The following is a 19,351-nucleotide window of genomic DNA, read 5'->3' as shown; positions in this document are numbered from 1 at the left end:
GTGATAGAGAGGCCCTGCTTCACCACTTCTGAATCTTTCCCCTTCATGAAGCTTCCCCCCACAGGTGGAGACTGAGGACTTGAATTCAGGTCCTTGCCCATTGTAATCTGTGTGCTCAACCAGGTTACCCTCAATTTCTTTCTTTTTTTTTTTTTTTAAATTTTATTTATTTATTTATTTATTCCCTGTTGTTGCCCTTGTTGTTTTATTGTTGTAGTTATTATTGTTGTTGTCGTTGTTGGATAGGACAGAGAGAAATGGAGAGAGTAGGGGAAGACAGAGAGGAGGAGAGAAAGATAGACACCTGCAGACCTGCTTCACCGCCTGTGAAGCGACTCCCCTGCAGGTGGGGAGCCGGGGTTCGAACCGGGATCCTTATGCCGGTCCTTGTGCTTTGCGCCACCTGCGCTTAACCCGCTGCACTACAGCCCAACTCCCCTACCCTCAATTTCTTAAATGCCAGTTGAGACTTTAAGATGAATTCCCACATTTAACTATTTGTACAGTAAAATGTATGATATTTCAGTGACAGCTTCATGTGCATCAGTCCAGACAGCCAGAGAATGTTTGAGCATACCATATGCCAGATAAAACTCATCTTAATAGTAAACCATAACGCAAGGTACAGGCCTTGGCTAAAGTCAGCCTCAGAATTACTCAACTGCTGCAACTGGCATATGTGTGAGTCACTTCTCTGTATCCTAATGGGGAAACTTATTCTTTCCTGTTGAGGTCAAGTACTAGGAGAGAAAATCTTAGGAAGAAGAGGAGAAGGAACTCAGGGAAGGCTCTTATGTTGCTTCAGTGGTTGCTAGTTGTACAACAAGACTGTGTGTGTGTAACAACCCTTCCTTCCCATCTCTCTCCTTTCCTTTTTCCCACTCCAATTTAATCCTCTTTTCATTTCACACCAGGAGCCAATAGGTAGAGCTGACTTATAAGACAGGAACTTGAGTCACTCTTACTCTTTTTCTTATTATCTTTCAGAATGTCCTTATGTAGTCATCAACCCCATAGTTTATTTCTTGTTTCTTGATGGATTTCCCAAATCGAAACAGTTTGAGGTAAAGTAATCACCGTGATCTTTCTTTAGAAGAAGCTATTAGCTACTAAAGCAAGACACATTTCTCAACAGCCAATTGCTCTTAAATAACTTGAAGGGCTTGTAGTTTATATGTGCTGGAGATGAAAGCCAAGGATGATTATTGTCATGACTAAGCTATTTTCCACAGAGAAAGAAAAGCGTTTCTGTGAGATGTATCGCCACAGGAATCTGCGTGCGCCGGCACCCAGATGATTTAAAACCACTAGATAATGAAGCTTTGCTCAAATATGAAATGTACATAAATAAAACATTCAGAACCATCACCATGGTGCTTACCATTCTTCCCAATAAATAGATGCAAGCGTGACCTCTACCCTTGCTTCTTACTGCTGATCAGTCAGAGGTTACTTTTCACTCTGTCTGTTAATCAGTCCCATGGTGGCCAGAATATAAAAATGATTTTCCATCTAGAGCAATTAGAAAGGATAAATGCAGATCAAATAGTGCCGGGAAGACATTTCTGGATTGATTTTTTAATAAATAAAGTACAAAGGAGGATGGAAATACTAACCTCTGACCAGAGTGGCAGTGGCTGTCTCCTAGAGGACAGGGCTTCCCACAACATCTCCGAGCAGAGAAGTGGCATCACTCTGCCTCTCTTCCATGTGATCAGTATGTGTCAAGATCCTTCATAGTGACAAATGTGCTGTCCACTTGCATCTGCAGAGAATGTTTTAGCAGCTGAGTGATTATGAATCAAACCCCTGAGCTTCTAGCCCCAACTGCCTCCCAATGCATTCACATTTGTCGTCTGACAAGTAAATGTATCTTGACTTTCCTCTGAGATTCTTTTTTTCCCCCCTCTGTGTTTGATAAAAGACATTTGGCAAATTGGCAGTGGTGCCCTGTATGTTGCAATTTGTAGCTAGCATGAGGAGCCTGGGCATGAAATGAGAGGGCAGGCCGCAGGATAAAAGATGAGAGAGCTAAATTCGAACATCAATGGATGGAAGAAGCAAGCACCCAATATTCCCTTTGTGAGAAGAGAGAGACTGTTGGGGCCTCTCTCTCTCTCTCTCTCTCTCTCTCTCTCTCTCTCGTTTAAGAAGTCAATGGGATGTTATCCAGCTGCAAGCCCATGGAGTATTTATTTTGTTAATTTGCCTCTTGAGAGCTGCCTTTTATTTTTAATGCAAGGTTAACACACATTAGACTGGCTCACTCCTGCCATCTCATCAGTAAAAGAATCATCATCTTGTACAGAACAGTTCTCTTTCTTTCTTTCTTTCTTTCTTCCTTTCTTTTCTTTCTTTCTTTTTCTTTTTCCTTTTCTTCTTTTCTTTTATTTTGCCTCCAGGGTTATTGCTGGGGCTCGGTACCCACAAACAAATTCAATGCTCCTGTGGCCATTTTCCCCATTTTACTGGGTAGAACAGAGAGAAATTAAGAGCAGAGAGGGAGATAGAGGGAGAGAAAGAGAGACACTTTCAGACTTGCTTCACCACTCATGAAGCATCCTCCCTGAAGATAGGGAGCTGAGGGCTTGAACCCAGATCCTTGCTTGGGTTCTTGCACTTCATAATATGTGCATAACTGGCCCCCTAAATAGTTCTTACATATGTTGCTATTAGGATTTTCATTTTTTGGCTTGGAGTACTGGTCTACCCCCAATTCTTTGAGAAACATATAGAGTGCAGAGAATGTGTGAACACACTGTTAATGGATTTCTGAGCTCTCCAGTGCTGTACTACCCCAAGAGGTAAATGATGGGTGAGTTGAATGAACAAGATGGTCTAAAAGTCTGCCTTTCCCATTTAAAAATTTCTTTGGGATGCAGCTCCCAAATGAAATTCAAACATTGAAGGACATTAACACTTGGGAAGAATGGAAGGAAAGGAGAGACTTCTTTGAACTGTGGATATTAAAACCGGACCAGCTTTGAAAGTCTTTGCTACCCTTTGCCACTGTTCAACATTGATAAAGGTGGTAAAAAAAATTGAAGATTATTATTAAAAAAAATCAGTTTGGGAAGCAAGGAATTAGGCAGGCTGTTTTTTCTTTAAGGATTTCTTAAATTCTTTTCTCTAAGAGATGCTCTTGGAGAACTGATACCCATAGAATGCCTTTATTAACTGATATGAAGTTATAATAGTATGCCACACACTTGTTTTAACTCAGATTTTGCCCAGAATAAGTTGATATTTCAGTAAATTCCATTGTTTATAATTCTACTTAAAGGGATCTGTAATACAATATTTCATGCTTGTTATAGTCATTGGAAAAATACCTCTTAATTATATTAATTATTTCTTAATTCATTACACACATTTGACTTAAGCTGGAACTTTGGGAAGCATGTTTTGTTTTGTTTTTCATGCCGAGAGCATTTTTTATGGAACTCCATGCTCCCTAACTTTTTCTGACTTAGCTAAGGCATACAGGGCTTGTCCCTATAATTTATAGTTCATTAACTTAAAAAAAAAAATTTTTTTTTTCACCAGAGCACTGATCAGCTGTGGCTTATGGTGGTGCAGGGAATTGAACCTGGGACTTTGGATCCTCAGGGATGAAAGTCTCTTTGTGTACCCATTATGCTATTTGTCCCTGCCCATTCATTACTGATGGTAATAGCACAATACTAGCTTTCCTACTTAATTTTATAAAATTCTATTTTGCCTTTATTACCTTGTATGTGATTACTTATTTGTTTGTAGATCAGATTATTATGAAATAGTCTAACCAAGGTCTTACGAAAAGGCCTGCCTGGCATTTTCTGAGCTTGCTTATACCTCTGTCATTTCCAAATCAATGAATTTTCTTACTGTTTGTTTGATATTGGGATACTACAGCCTCTTTCTACAGCCTGTTACCTAAGAAAGACAACAGAGCAGCAGTCCTTCATGGTCCTGTGCCTTTTGTATTTCAGATGTCAGCAATTGAGAACATGGCAGAGAAACTGGAGAGCTTCAGTGCCCTGAAGCCTGAGGCCAGTGAACTTCTTCAGTCTGTTCCCTCCATGTTCAACTTCAGAGCGCCTCCCTCGGCCCTGCCGGAGAACCTCCTGCGGAAAGGGAAAGAACGCTATACATGCAGGTAATTGCCAAGTTAATTATGGCTGACTTTCCCAAGTCTCCCCTCATCCCTCACAGCCCCCTTGATTTCAAAAGGTCTTGCTGTTTGTTTTAGAAATTATTCTTGATTGGATGATTAATAGCAATCATGATAGACCTCAAACACTTCAAAGTACTCATTATTTAGAGAAGTATAAAAACAGTGGTTTTAGAAAATTATTATTAGATGAGATTTTTAACACAGACCACTTGGTGGTGATAAATGAGGCTGGAAAATATCCAAGCACTATCTGCTTGTTTCGCTTTGATATTCATGAATTTTTCTTTCACAGTTAATTATTTTCATACAAAGGCATTACACTACTGTCCTCCAGTGTAAGTTTATGAATTGTCCTGGCATTGAAGAATAAAGCTATTAATGAAGGGAGAATAGGTCCGTGGGTGAAGCAAGCTAGCTAGTTAATAAGTTTCTTGTTACTCAGCAGTACAGTAAAACTTTGGTTGTTGTTGTGTTTTGGTTTTTGTTTTTTCTTCCCATAAATTGTACTTATAACACATGAATTGTCTTCAGAAATGTGTAACATCTGACCCAAGCACATCAACATAGTTGCTCTGTGGAAAAACGTGTCACTCTCTTTCTAGAAAAGCTTTTAATAGGAAAATACCTTGATGGATGAGGTCTCAGGATCTTGTCTGATCTGAACTGATACCACTATCTTGACTATCTTAACTATCTTATCAGTTCACTATCTTGAACTGATACCACTCAATGTACAAAGCATCGTGACTATGACTAACACATAGAATGAACTGAAACATTTGAAATCTGTTTACTTAAACCCAGTATCACAAACTGGTGTCATTCTTGCATCCCCCTATCTGGCTTCATTTAGTGACTGTCAAACTGGAGGGTTAATCTGAGACGTGTACGTGGGTCATGGAAATGAAAGTCTGTTTTCATAAACTGCACATGCATGAGCAGATTCAAGCAGATTTGATAACACAGCCTTTATTTATAAAGTTATTTATATCTGTAGAACGGCTCTGGTGCAGATTTTAAATACTTGGGCTGTGTGAATTCCATGCGAGATTAATTAGGGCAGGAATAAGCATCTGGCTTCTATGTGGCTAGAGTGAAATACAGTCAAACGTGCTGACTTCTTGCTTATAAACATCTTTTTCTAACAGATACTGTGGCAAGATTTTTCCAAGATCTGCGAACCTCACACGGCACTTAAGGACCCACACAGGAGAACAGCCCTACAGGTTTGCCAATACTCTTGCTAAATATCTGGATATACACTGTAAGAATTAAGGTGGCTCTGTGGACACAGTTTTGAAGGAGGTTACTTCTGTTTGTCCGCATGTATGTCTGATTTTGAGTCAAAGGTGAATGGCTTGAATGGAAATTAGAAGATCCTTGATTTCTTTAATTGAGGCTGTATACTTCCCAGTTTTAAAGTTTTAGTGGTGTCCTGGGCAGAATAAGCATTTGAAAAATGTTAATAATTAAAATAAAATTTTTTTCAGGGAATCAGGTGGTGGCCTACTGCGTTAAGCACACACAGTACAAAGTGCAAGGACTTGTGAAAAGATCCCAGTTCAAACCCCCTGCTCCCCACCTGCGGGGGCCGCTTCACAAGTGGTGAAGCAGGTCTGCAGATGTCCACCTTTTTCTCTCCCTCTCTATCTCCCCCATCTCTCTCAATTTTTCTCTGTCCTGTTTGGAAAAAAAAAATCCTGCTAGGAGCAATGAATTCTTAATGCTGGCATCAAGCCCTAGCCATAACCATGGAGGCAAAAAACAAAACAAAACTTTTTTTTTCCAAATTATTTCAGCACTCTCTCACCCCAATAATCAGTTTTAGTTAACAATAACCATAACATCACAGGTTCCCTTTTCTGAGCCTAAAATCTTGGCTAGGTGTTAGCAAGTCTTATATCATTTTATTTTCCCAGTACTACCAACTCCCTGACTGCAGGTTCCATTAAATAGTTTAAGGAATACTACAAGGAGACTTGGGGTGGGGGTGGGGGCAAGAAATAGAGAACTAAGGAAAGAACAGGTAGAAGCATGTATATTATAGGAAGTGGGACTATTCCACCATGGAATTCTAAAGTACCTCTTAGCTTCTTCTGTTCAGTGTTAGGTTAGTCCTATCACAGCATATCTCTGGCCTGCTTTATTTTGTGATAAACAGAATGAAAATAGTCAGCATTCTCCCTCCCAGTTCTATGAGAACACCTGCATTGTTTAGTGTCCCGTGCCAATATGCAGTACTAGGTATTCATAAATGCTTGTTCCAGGAATGAGCGCTGAGTATTGTTCTATTTTAAAAGCCTTATACCTTTTTTGTCTGCATGCTTACTTTTACCATTAACATTATTAAATTGTTTGGCCTGTTTCAAAGATTTTTATACAAGAGCGATTAAACCAATATGCCAATGTTCACTTGAAAACAGTTGAAGATTTAGGAGAAAACTTACAAGATGTGAAGTCAGAAAATAATGAAGTGTTTTCTTAAATTCTCTTCTTTTCTACATGTTAAAGCTACTATTCACTAGGGATAGTGAATTTTGTGTGTGTGATAACATATACTTGGTTTAATATATTTGTGTGTGATAGGGCTTGTGTGTGATAGATCCCTTTGGAGGACATTTTAGATCCCAGAAATTCTTCCGAAGTGGGAAGGAAATAGGTCAAACTTACATTTTGTTACAACAGAGGGTCTGATATGCAACTATGAGTAATGTTATCAAATTAAAGTTTCCCTCAAATTACTTCAACACTGTTATTTGCCTCTAAGGTGTGCTGTTATTGTATGTAGATTTAAAAAAGATAGGATTTTGGAATATCTGGAGATGTGCAACAATGGCTTGATGAACTTCTTTGTTTTAATAAAATAAAAATGTCAAGTTCCTTGAATGCCAGTTACTTCTGTGAAGTCTGGGTACAGCCACCTCCAGAATTACTGCTAGTAAAACCCAGACCTGGAGCTGTCATATCAGAGTCTTTAACTCATACTGTGATCACCAAGGTCTTCTTGAATCCAGTTTTACTTTTTAAGATAGCTACAAAGATGCAGAGAGAGAATGAGAGAGACCACAAGAGCAAAGCATCCTTCAATGCAGTAGAGGCCAGACTCAAAGTTGGGTCACACCCAATGGTAAAGCAGTGCACAGTGCATTATCCAAGCAAGCTATTCCACTGATCGTTAAATCCAGTCTTTATATCAGCCTCTTAGAAAGCTTCATAGTGCACTGTACATGATTTGGTTATGTGCTTCTGAAATGTAGACTCTGATTTAAGCTTTCTTTTAACCACTTTTCAACATAGTGGCATCAAATGAAATTAAATAATTATCATTATTATTATTTGCCTCCAGGATTATCGCTGCGGTTCAGTGCCTGCTCTATGAATCCACTGCTCCTGGAGGCTATTTTTTTCCTTTTGTTGCCCTTATTGTTTATTGTTGCTGTTGTTATTATTTGTTGTTAGTATTATTATTGTTATTGCTGTCATTGTTGTTTGATAGGACAGAGGGAAATGGAGAGAGGAAGGGAGACAGAGAAGGGAAGCAAAAGATAGACATCTGCAGACCTGCTTCACTGCTCTTAAAGCAACCCCCCTGTAGATGGAGACCCGGGGGCTCAAACTGAGATCCTTACGCCTGTCCTTGTGCTTTGCACCATGTGCACTTAACTGCACCACCGCCCAGCACCCTAAGATGATGATGATGATGATGATGATGATGATGGTGATGATGATGATGAATTTATTCCCTTTTGTTGCCCTTGTTGTTTTATTGTTATATTTATTATTGTCATTGTTGTTGAATAGGACAGAGAGAAATGGAGAGAGGAGGGGAAGACAGAGAGGGGGAGAGAAAGATAGACACCTACAGAACTGCTTCACTGTTTGTGAAGCAACTCCCCTGCAGGTGAGGAGCCGGGGGCTCGAACTAAGATCCTTCCGTGGGTCCTTGCTCTTTGCGCCACCTGAGCTTAACCCACTGTACTACCGCCCGACTCCCAGATTACTATTTTTAAATGAGGAGTACTCATTCCTTTTGGCTGAGATACTAGCAGAGGGAAGATAAAAATGTAGCACATGATCATTGGTTAGAACATCTTTGTTATCTGCCCTTATTCATATCAGAAAAGCTGAGGCCTATTAGATTTAGAAAAGCCTCTGCCTAAAAATCAAGGTCAGAAAAAGGTCAAAGACAAAAAAAAAAAAATCTGTTTTTTCTGACCTGTGCAGAAAATGTTTGGAGTAAAATTTTTCCTATGGCCTGATAGAGTAAAAACTTTTCTACTAGACCTCATTTTACTTTTTTCCCTGCCTCCTTTCATTCTTCCCTTCCTTTAGAAAAATCTGAGGCTAACATACCATAGCCACTCCCGACTCAGGACTTCCCACTATTTTTTTAATAGTTATTATAATTGAGGAAAGTTAAGGATGTTCATAATGCCAGGGCCTTTTTTGTTTTGTTTTTGTTTTTGTTTTTAAGGGGGATGGGATATTAAATCAATTCGTGAGTGGGTTTATTGATACTAAGCCACAGTAACTAGTTTCACAGATTTATTTTCCCCTCTGAGTGAACTAGACTCCTGGCATCATGTAGCGACAGCCTTCGAAGCAGCCCAAACACTTCAAGGGGAACGGGGTGATTTCTGACGCAGAGCATTTGAACCTGGGAGCCGGCGCTCAGATGTGGGAGGAGAGCAGGCCCTGCACACTGGGAAGAACATGCTAAGCATTCCCTGGCTGCTGCATTGGAAATTTATTTCTGAAAAATAATCAGAAGAAAATTGATTATTTTTTCCCATAAGTCTCTCTCCCTCTCCCTCCCTCTGTCTCTGAAGTTTTGACTTTAAAATGGCAAAAGAGACTAGCCCACAAATGACCACTTTTCTTCTTTAACTATGAGAGCTGGGGAGGGGGAGTCAGATTTTGTTAATTTATAACTAAAAGGCAACTTTAAAATAAATATTTTTCAGCAAATGATTTTATTGGGAGATTAATGGCTCACAGTACAGCTGTTGACACATGGGTTTTACTTTTCATCTCCCCCTGATAGGAGTCTGCAAACACTCTTGGTCCTTTTCTACTTTCATGCATGGCTTTAAAATAATTTTCTAAGTAGGTGATAGTTTTGGATACCCAGTTTCCCTGTTGTGAGAATTGCCTTCGGATCTACTTGCCATTTTTTAATTCCTCTGTGTTTATTTTTTAGATGCAAATACTGTGACAGGTCATTTAGCATATCGTCCAACCTACAGAGGCATGTTCGCAACATCCACAATAAGGAGAAGCCTTTCAAGTGCCACTTATGTGATAGGTGTTTTGGTCAGCAGACCAACCTGGACAGACACCTCAAGAAACATGAGAATGGCAACATGTCTGGTAGGTTACCCCTGGTGCTGTGAGGATAGGGCTATGGTGTTGGGATCTTTCCTCTTTCAAGTCACTTCCGTGCTAGCACTCACTGTAAAGATTCACAGCTTGTCTCAGTGCCTATGCTATTCCACTCTTTCTGGTGATCATTTTCCTTTCCTTTCCTTTTCTTTTCTTTCTTTAATTTTTTATTGGGGAATTAATGGTTTCCAGTCAACCGTAAAATAAAATACAATAGTTTTTATATGTGTTACATTTCTCAGTTTTTCACATACATAACAATTGAAACCCCACTGTCCCCACTTCTCCTCTGTCTTCCAGGACCTGGAATTTTTTTTTTTGGGTAGATGGTGAGAGACAGAGAAAGACAGAAAAGAAGAGAGGGAGAGGGAGAGGGAGAGGGAGAGAGAGAAGAGGAGACACCTGCAGATCTGCTCCACAACTTGTGAAGCTTCCCACCTCTGGATGGGGAATAGGGACTTGAACCCATGTCTTCAAGTTGAGCCTGGGCCCTCCCACATAGTAACATGTGCTGCTTTGTCTTTGGACTTTTTAAATTTCTGCTGGATTCATTTTAGATAGTGAACGATGACTCAGACTCACAGAATAATTCTGAATTAAGTTTTTCCAAATTGCCAAGGAGCGTACTTCATAAAGATTGCAAATACAGTGGGGTCTCCAAGCATAGTGGGAACTCCAGGGTGACAATCCCAGTATCCCAAGCTTTAAATATTAACTTGGAAGCCCTTGATGTTTTTGCAGAAGGACTGCTATTCAGAGCTCTCCAGGAGAACTACTTTTAGAGATCACTGACAGAAGACTGTCAACATAATCAGACTATTGTATGGTTTTGTTCACAGAGTTTAACATAGATAAAGTTAAAAGTGGAGCAAGATTATAAGCCTTCTTTTACCTCAGACTTGCCAGTGTATAGAAAAGATACTAGATTTTCCTGCCTCCCTCATGCAAAAGGGGATAGGAGGCTTGAACCTGAGTCCTTATACATGGTAATTTACCCACTTTACCAATTGGGCTACCAGCTGGCCCTGGGAGTCAGTCTTAAAGAAAAATCTATGATGTATCATAGGGATCATGATTCTAAGATGTAGTTTTAGAGGCAAGGAAACAGAAAATCAGCTTTAGTGAATAGTTCCAATATTGTCCTCTAATGTTTTGCCACTGTTGTTCTCCTGCAGACTAAATTTGCAGTGCTCTTTTAATCACTTTGCATCTGTTCATTATTTTATTATCATCATAGCCCTATGTGACATTGACTACTATTATGCATTTTACCAGCGAGGAAAGAGAGCCATGAAGGTTAAATAACCAGCATTTCTTTTAATGTGTTCTAAGCCCACCAATTACTTGGTCCATTGCATCAATGTACTGAAGCTACACTATGTTCTCTGTCTTTCTTTGGTGCTGTTCGTTATTTTGTACATGAGCAATAAATACATATTAACTGCAACCAGAAGTCTGCCAGTCATTCTGCTGGAATCCCTTTTAGACTTCCTCAGAATTTGCTTGAACCTTTTTTTTTGCTGTCAGAATAGACATGTGTTCTGTCACAGCAGTGGGAGACTATATATACATCAGCATATCAAAGGTTCAAAACACTCCCCAAAGGATTTCCCTATGCATAAGGACTATAGTAGATTGGGAAGACATTGACCTCTTAAGACTCCCATGATTAATATTGCAGCCTGGGAGGTGGTGCGGTGGATAAAGCTTTGGACTCTCAAGCATGAGGTCCTGAATTCAATCCCCAGCATTCCATGGGCCAGAGATGCTTTGGTTCTCTTACCTATAAATAGATAAGTAAGTCATCTCCTCCTCCTCCTTTTTTTTTTAATTTAAATAAATTCTTTTGCCACCAGGGTTATTGCTGGGGCTCACTTCCAATACTGTGATTCCACAGCTTCCACGGGTGGCCATTTTCTCCATTTTTTTCTTTTTTTGGTATTTGACAAGACAGAGAAACTGAGAGGGAAGGATAGATAAAGAGGGAGAGAGAAAGACACCTGCAGCCCTATGTTACTACTCAGGAAGTCTCCTCCTCTCTGCAAGTGGGAGCAGGAGCTTGAACTTGGACCTTTATGGATGGTGATATGTGCACTTAGCTGACTGCACCACTGCCTACCCCTTCTTTTTTAATGATGTTTTATTTTTTAAATTTTTTATTAGTGATTTAATAATGATTGATAAGATTGTGGGATAAGAGGAGTACAATTCCCACCACCAGAGTTTCACATCCCATGCCTTCCATTGGAAGTTTCCCTATTCATTATTCCTCTGGGAGTATGGACCAAAGAGTTTTATGGAGTGCAGAAGGTAGGAGGTCTATTTTATTTTTTATTTAATGAGAAGTAGAGAGACAGAGCTAGAGAGAGAAAGAACAGAACACTGCTTAGTTCTGGTTTATGGTGACTGAACCTGGGACCTCTGGGACCTCAGGCATGGAAATTCTTTTGCAGAACCATTATTTTGTTATTTTATTTTTTATCTTTATTTATTGGATAGAGACAGCCAGACATTGTATGGGAAGGGGGAGATAGGGAGGGAGAGAGACATCTGCAACACTGTTTCATCTCTTGCAAAGTTTTCCCCCTGCAGGCAGGAACCAGGGGCTCTAACCTGGGTTCTTGCACCTTGTAACACTTGCACTCAACCAGGTGTGCCACCGCCAGGGCCCATACAGAACCAATCTGATGTCTCTCCATCCATAAATCTTCTTCTGAAGCCCATTTTAGGAACAACACTCTTCAGACTCTTAAGATCATACAGACCTTTGGTGATGGGAGTGGTGAAAAAAAGTAATTAATTTTTTTTTAAAAAAAAGGAATGAGATTCAAAATAAGTCACCACATGGAAAATAGTCTCTGTCAAAAAAAGATCTCTTCTCCCCACAGGTACAGCAACCTCATCGCCTCATTCTGAGCTAGAAAGCGCAGGTGCCATTCTTGATGACAAAGAAGATGCTTACTTCACAGAGATTCGGAATTTCATTGGGAATAGCAACCACAGCAACCAGTCACCCAGGAACACAGAAGAGAGGTGAGGTTGGCTTGTCTTGTAAGATTTCTGCTGATGAATGTGTTTTCAAATGTATTTTCTCATCTCCTGTCCCAAGAATGCTATTACTCCTATAAGCAGTGACTGTAGACAAAACATCAACTGTTTCTCTGGACACTTTGCATATATTAATTATTTTTTTAGTATTTATTTCTTCCCTTTTGTTGCCCTTGTTTTTATTGTTGTAGTTATTATTGTTGTTGTTATTGATGTCATAGTTGTTGGATAGAATGGAGAGAAATGGAGAGAGGAGGGGAAGGCAGAGGGGAGAGAGAAAGACACCTGCAGACCTGCTTCACTGCTTGTGAAGCAACTCCCCTGAAGGTGGGGATCCAGGGGCTCAAACTGGGATCCTTATGTCAGCCTTTGCATTTTGTGCCACCTGCACTTAACCCACTGTGCTACTGCCAAACTCCCATAATTATTTCTTTTTTCTTTCTTTCTTTTTTACAATTTTGCCACAAGGGTTATCTTTGGGGCTTGGTGCCCTACATGACTAATCCACTGCTCCCAATAGCCATTTTTTCCTTTTTCTCCTTTATTTGATAGAGAGAAATTGAGAGGGGATGGGGAGACAGAGAGGGAGAGAGACAGAGAGAGATACCTGAAGTACTTGCTTCACTGCTTGTGAAGCATCTTCCTGCTGTCCAGGAGCGTGGGCTCGACCCCAGTCCTTGAGCATTACAATGTATGTGTTTAACAGGTGTGCCACCACCAGATCCCTTAATTACCCCAATATTTAATTGGCCCCTATTATGTATTTTATTGGTGAGGGAAGAGAGACATTTAAGGCTAACCAACTTGCTTGAGGTCATATATGTAATAAATGGAACTCACAGCCTGCAAGGTGGCACAGTAGATGAAGCATTGGACTCTCAAGTATAAGGTCTTGAGTTCAATCCCAGGCAGAGCATGTGTCAGGGGTTCTCTCTTTCTCTGTCTGTCTTTTCCAGCAAACAAAGATATTTTATTAAATCCAGATGCTGTAAGACAGGGGAGATAGCATAGCAGCTATGCAAAAAATACTTTCACACCTTAGGTTCCAAAGTCCCATGTTCAATCTCCAGCACTACCATAAACCAGAGCTGAGCAGTGGGGTCCTGGTATGTCTTCTAGACTAATCAAAGGAAGATGGAAGGCAATGCTTTTGTGCTGAAGACTATACTATAAGACATTAACCTCCCCATAAAATAAAATGAAATAATGTTGCCACAAACATCAATTAATTCAGATTAATCAATCAATTGTATTGCAAATGTTAATACTACATCATTGAAGGTCTCACTTTTCATTGCACGTGTATTAAATTGGTTAGTGCCTCTTTTTTGATGCAATTAAAGACAATTAATTAGGCAAGTTTCAAATCAGAACTTCCCCAAATATCATAAAAATATGGAACCACCTGTTTTCTTCCAACTTGTGTGTAAGTGCATTGAATAGGAGAAATGATGCAATATTACATGACCCTTCCCAGCCTCAGTGAAGTTTGATGAGAACTGTACCTTCACACAGTTGGCTGTATCTTTCCTTTTGTTCAGTTGGGATTGAGAGAAACAGCCAGAGATTGGAGACCAATGGTCAAAGGTACAAAGTAGTAAGGAGAGTGTGAAAGATAGTGTTACCGTTGGCTAGTGATATTTCCATGAAACCAAGAACACTCAACACAACCTCTATGTTATCCTTTGGGTTCTGAGATGCTGATTCAAAGCTCCAAGTCTTTCCGTGGAGGCTTGTGAGTCCTTAGAGCTGCAGCATCTGGCTTCAACATGTCCAAGGAAACAGAAGTGAAATACAAAAGGGAGTCACCTAACTTCCCCCCGCCCCAGGACTCCTATCAGACTACTTTTGCTGAATAATTAATTCCCCATAAATTGCCACATTTGAAAGCATAATTAACAAATAGGTTTTCGTAATCATGTCAGCTTTGTTACTCTTGGTATTCATCCATGTACTCTTTTGTTCTTTTACTTTTTCTTCCATTTTTTTGTTTGTTTCTGAATAACAATTTCAGCTCCTACATGCAAGTTGGCAGTCTGTATGGAAACTAACAATTTATGTCTGTGCAAAGCATGTTCTCATCATTCCTTGATAAAAGAGGTTAAGAGATTCTTTCTACAGAAACCTTAATAAGAATGATACTGATTTTTCTTTTGAAGTCTTTATTTAAGACCATATTTAAGACAAGTCCATAGGATAAGAGGGGTACAATTCCACACAATTCCCACTATCGGAACTCTGTATCCCACCCCCTCCCCTGATAGCTTTCCTGTTCTTTAACCCTCTGGGATTATGGACCCAGGGTCATTATGAGGTGCAGAAGGTGGACGGTCTGGCTTCTGTAATTGCTTCCCCCCTGAATATGGGCATTGGTAGGCTGATCCATACTTCCAATCTGTCTCTCTCTTTCCCTAGTGAGGCAGGGATCTAGGGAGGTGGGGTTCCAGGACACATGGTGGGGTCATCTGCCCAGGGAAGTCAGGTTGGAATCATGGTAGCATCTGGAACCTGGTGGCTGAAAAAGAATTAAGACAGAAAGCAGGGCAAATTGTTGACTAATCATGAACCTAAAGACAAAAATATTGTGGATGAAGATTTGGGGTCTGTGTTTTGGAAAAAGCTAGTGGGTCTATTTTAGGTATATTCCAGGGGGCCCATGACCCAACTAGTTTTTGCCTGTGCCTGACGTCTAATGTGAAGGTGACCCAAGCTATTATCTGGGGGGATGGTGTCATAGTTGGAAAAAGGACCATAAAGCTGAATCACGGATGATATGATATTGCCTTTTTATTCCAGTCATATGGATTTTTACTGTATCAATTCATCACACCCACCATTTACTTATTTACCATGGAATAGCTGAATATTAAGTTAGACTTTTTTCCCCCTATGGGAAAGTTATTGGACTGAGCTATGTCCTGCTCTGTCATAACCTAAATAGAGTTATTTTAAAAGTGAACATTGTATATTGCTGTATCAACAGTTGAATCATGTCGGTGGGTTTTCTGAACAAGTACCAAGGTAAAGGAATTCAGTAAGATGCATAGATTGTGACTACCTTAGAAGGAGAGTTGGATTCCTGTGCTGGTTTGGTCTCTACCAAGCTTCCTGAAACTTGGATGAACTCCATAACTTACCTGACCTTTAAGAGGAGCTGTTCTGATGTTCAAACCATTTGGAATGACTGTAAGCCCCAGCAGTAGGACATCAGATTTTAGTGCCTGAGATCCCAAAGGTCTCAGATTTGGTTCTCTGTTTATCTTTCTAAATGTGTCTCATTAAAATAAACACACACATTTTTTTAAATCATAGATTTTTTCCTCTATTTTCATAGAGGTCTCAAATGTAATATTTTAGGGCTTCTGTGTAATTACACTCTTCCATATACTTAAACTTTTGAATCACATAGTCTGCCCTGAAGTAAGGACATAGTATGTCCTTAAAAGCCAACCTCAAACATTAAAATGCATTTTTAATATACTGTTTCTCTTTTGCAGTGTTATATCTGGTATGTTTGCTAAGTAAGCTTCAAGAGATATTTGTAGGGTTGCATTTTTAGATTACATCCTATTGCTGGTGTTATCTTGGGTAGCAGGATATATTTTTTTACATTTAGATCATCAAGGATAATTTGAAAATGATTCATATAGCCTAAATTTGAAGTGAGCGTGTTCAGCAGATATCTATGACATGGAGATGAGAAACTGTACATATCAAGAACTATACTGTAATCCATTAACCCTTCCCCAATAAAAGCAAAGAAAATAAGAGTACACATCAGTGAGATCTCTGTCATTTCCAGGTTTAAGCAGGATGTCTATATAGTTTATCCTTTGGATATCACATGGAAATGCCTAATGTTGGGTGGTCCTTGACATTTTTTTTAACTCATATCACTTTAGGTATACACACACACACACACACACACACACACACACACATACATTTCTGTCACTGTTGGTCAGGGATGTGGAGTTTTCCATAAATTTGATTCATTAATTAATTATTGTCATCATCAGAATTTGGCTGTTGGGGATCATTTTTAGGTAGGTAGGTAGATTGGTAGGTATATATAGAGAGAATGAGAGAGAGAAGGAGGCGGGCGGTGGTGGTTATCAACCCCATATTACTGAAGCTTCTCCCCACTGAAGTGGGGTTTGGGCTTCAACCTAAGTCATGCTTATGGCAAAGTAGGTGAGTTGATCTCTCAGGCATCTGATATTTATTGTTGTCAATGGTGGGTCCACGCATGGTAATTAGATAACATTAGTAGAGTAACTGTTTTGTGCTTTCAGTTTGGTGTATAACAATATGACTTACCTGGTTAGGGACTGACAAGGAGACTGGGATGTCTTTTCTGGTTTTTCCAGAGGTTTCACTTAAAATCTACATAAAAACCAAATGAAAATAAGTTTGAAAACAATAATAATAACAGTGCACAGAAAATGACCACTAGTAACAGTGGATTTGGTCTGTCTTGTAAGGCACCAGTCCCAGTGGCAACCCTGGTGGCAAAAATAAATACATAAAATAAAATCTAAATAACTACTCAATTTTTTTCTTTCATTGTTCTGAATTATAAAGGTAAATTATTCTCTCATGGTATCTATTGAGTCTGAGTTACTAATGTCTACTTTTGTTTTCAAATAAAAGTGAACTTGCCAAGTGATGAAAGACCTACACCATTTGTAGGGAAATGCAGTGTTAAAGCCAACTGCACATTTAAACATGGAATCCAACATAGCTCACTTGGGTAGTGCCACTGCTGTGCCACTTCCAGCCCAGCCCTCACCACAGTGAAGGAAGCTTCAGTTGTCTCTTTCTTTCTGCCCCCATATAGAAACAAGTAATTAAACTGAGGCCTGGCAGTAGTGCACCTGGTTAAACACACATTACTTTGCACAAGGATAAGGGTTCAAGACCCTGGTCCCCACCTGCAGGGGGAAAGCTTCACAAGTGGTGAAGCTGGGCTGCAGGTGTTTCTCTCTGTCTTTCTCCCTCTCTATCACCCCCTCCCCTCTCAATTTCACCCTGTCTCTATCCAGTAATAAATAAGTTAAATTAAAAGGTTAAAAATAAATGAATTAATTAGATTAATAAATAAGTACATGGACGCCTCCACTGAATCACTTTCTTCTTTTATGCTTCTGGAAAGAATGAATGGCAGTCACTTTAAGGATGAAAAGTCTCTGGCGACCAGTCTAAATTCAGATGTGCTGGATGATGAAGAAGCGGAAGATGAGGTGTTGTTAGACGAGGAGGATGAAGACAATGATGTCACCGGCAAACCAGGACAGGAGTCCGTAGCAAGGAACTTGGAGGAAGGGAACGCTGAGGATGACTATGAAGAGACCAGTGCCCTGGAGATGAGTTGCAAGGCGTCCCCGGTGAGGTGAGTGCTTTCTCAGTGTGGCCAATATGGCCGCCACAGTAACTACTGCTCTGCTTGGACCTGAGTGCACCATTGCAGATGAGAAACAGTTTCCAGTAATACACCATAAACATATATTCCAGCTAGCAGGGCAGACTGTGGATCCCCTCTGAATAAATGAAAGTCTGGTGGCCATCAGCACAACCCTCAGCAGCTGTGGCATTTGTCATTAGCCCAGGGTGGGTAGGAGCACTTTTCACAGATCACAGTCAGTCATTTTCCTTACCTCTCAAATACTGAGAAAAACAGAGATTTAAGTACTAGCTGATTCAAGAATAGTGGTGTTTTTTCTTAGTTATGTATTAAGATGAATTTAATTTGTCTTATAAGGATGTAAGCTGTATAGATGATAGATTTCTTTTCTTTTCTTTCTTTTTTTTTTTTTTTTTAATTACCACCAGGGTTGTTGCTGGGTTTCAGTGCTGGCACTACAATTCTTGGTGTTCATTTTTTCCATTTTTTTTCTTTCTATTTTATTTGACAGTACAGAGAGAAATTGAGAATGGAGGGGTAGATAGAAAGGGAGAGAGAAAGATAAGACATCTGCAGACTTGCTTCACTGTCTGTGAATCATTCCTCATGCAGGTGGGGAGCAGGGATTCAAACCCTGGTCCTTGCACACAGTGATATGTATGCTTAATTGGATGTGTCACTGCCCGGCCCCCAGATAATAGAATTTTAAATGGAGAAATTAGCCAAATACTTACATCGATGGGAGTATTATATCTCCATACAGATAGTTAGCAGTGATTAAATGTCCTCCTGACTTTGAATGCGAATTATAAACAGATGAATCCTGCCTCCACTATGTTCCTGTGTGGTATTTCTTTGATTCAGTGCTTTATCTCTCAGTTGTATGCATGAGTTCAGTTATGAAAAAAAATCTCAAGAGAAACAGTGTTTTAATATATAACAGTTGAAGACACTTCAACCACCTAATAATTGATACATACAACTTTACACTCCAAATGCAGCATGGCCTTTGATAGCTGTATAAATTCAAGTGACAAGTAATTGGGTTGGATGGCAAACTGAAAAGAAGGATTAAAGACAAAAACCAACAACACCAACTTCTGTGCTTTCCCATTGGTTCATTTTTTTAGGTATGACGAGGAAGAATATAAAACTGGACTTTCTGCTTTAGATCATATCAGGCACTTCACAGATAGCCTCAAAATGAGGAAAATGGAAGATAATCAATATTCTGAAGCTGAGCTGTCTTCTTTTAGTACTTCCCATGTGCCGGAGGAGCTTAAACAGCCGTTACACAGAAAGTCCAAATCACAGGTACATCTTTTCCTGAGATACAGCATCATGGGGACACTGTGCATGAA

At 39.7% G+C, this 19,351-nt stretch overlaps 1 protein-coding gene across 10 annotated transcripts in view; it reads left to right on the top strand.

Moving 5' to 3' along the window:
- MECOM (MDS1 and EVI1 complex locus) overlaps positions 1 to 19,351 on the top strand; it is a 750,632-nt gene that overhangs the window by 722,210 nt on the left and 9,071 nt on the right. For 9 of the 10 annotated variants that reach the window (XM_060171922.1, XM_060171927.1, XM_007522952.3 and 6 more), the window contains 6 exons: positions 3,972 to 4,138; positions 5,305 to 5,382; positions 9,357 to 9,526; positions 12,427 to 12,571; positions 17,742 to 17,978; positions 19,121 to 19,304. In XM_060171922.1, the coding sequence (XP_060027905.1) occupies positions 3,972 to 4,138; positions 5,305 to 5,382; positions 9,357 to 9,526; positions 12,427 to 12,571; positions 17,742 to 17,978; positions 19,121 to 19,304 (981 nt within the window). The remainder of the gene's footprint in view (positions 1 to 3,971; positions 4,139 to 5,304; positions 5,383 to 9,356; positions 9,527 to 12,426; positions 12,572 to 17,741; positions 17,979 to 19,120; positions 19,305 to 19,351) is intronic. The other variant, XM_060171924.1, reaches the window with a different exon arrangement.

The sequence above is a fragment of the Erinaceus europaeus genome, chromosome 14, assembly GCF_950295315.1.
Source record: "Erinaceus europaeus chromosome 14, mEriEur2.1, whole genome shotgun sequence".
Taxonomy (NCBI): Eukaryota; Metazoa; Chordata; class Mammalia; order Eulipotyphla; family Erinaceidae; genus Erinaceus; species Erinaceus europaeus.
This window is presented reverse-complemented; position numbering and strand designations above follow the sequence as displayed.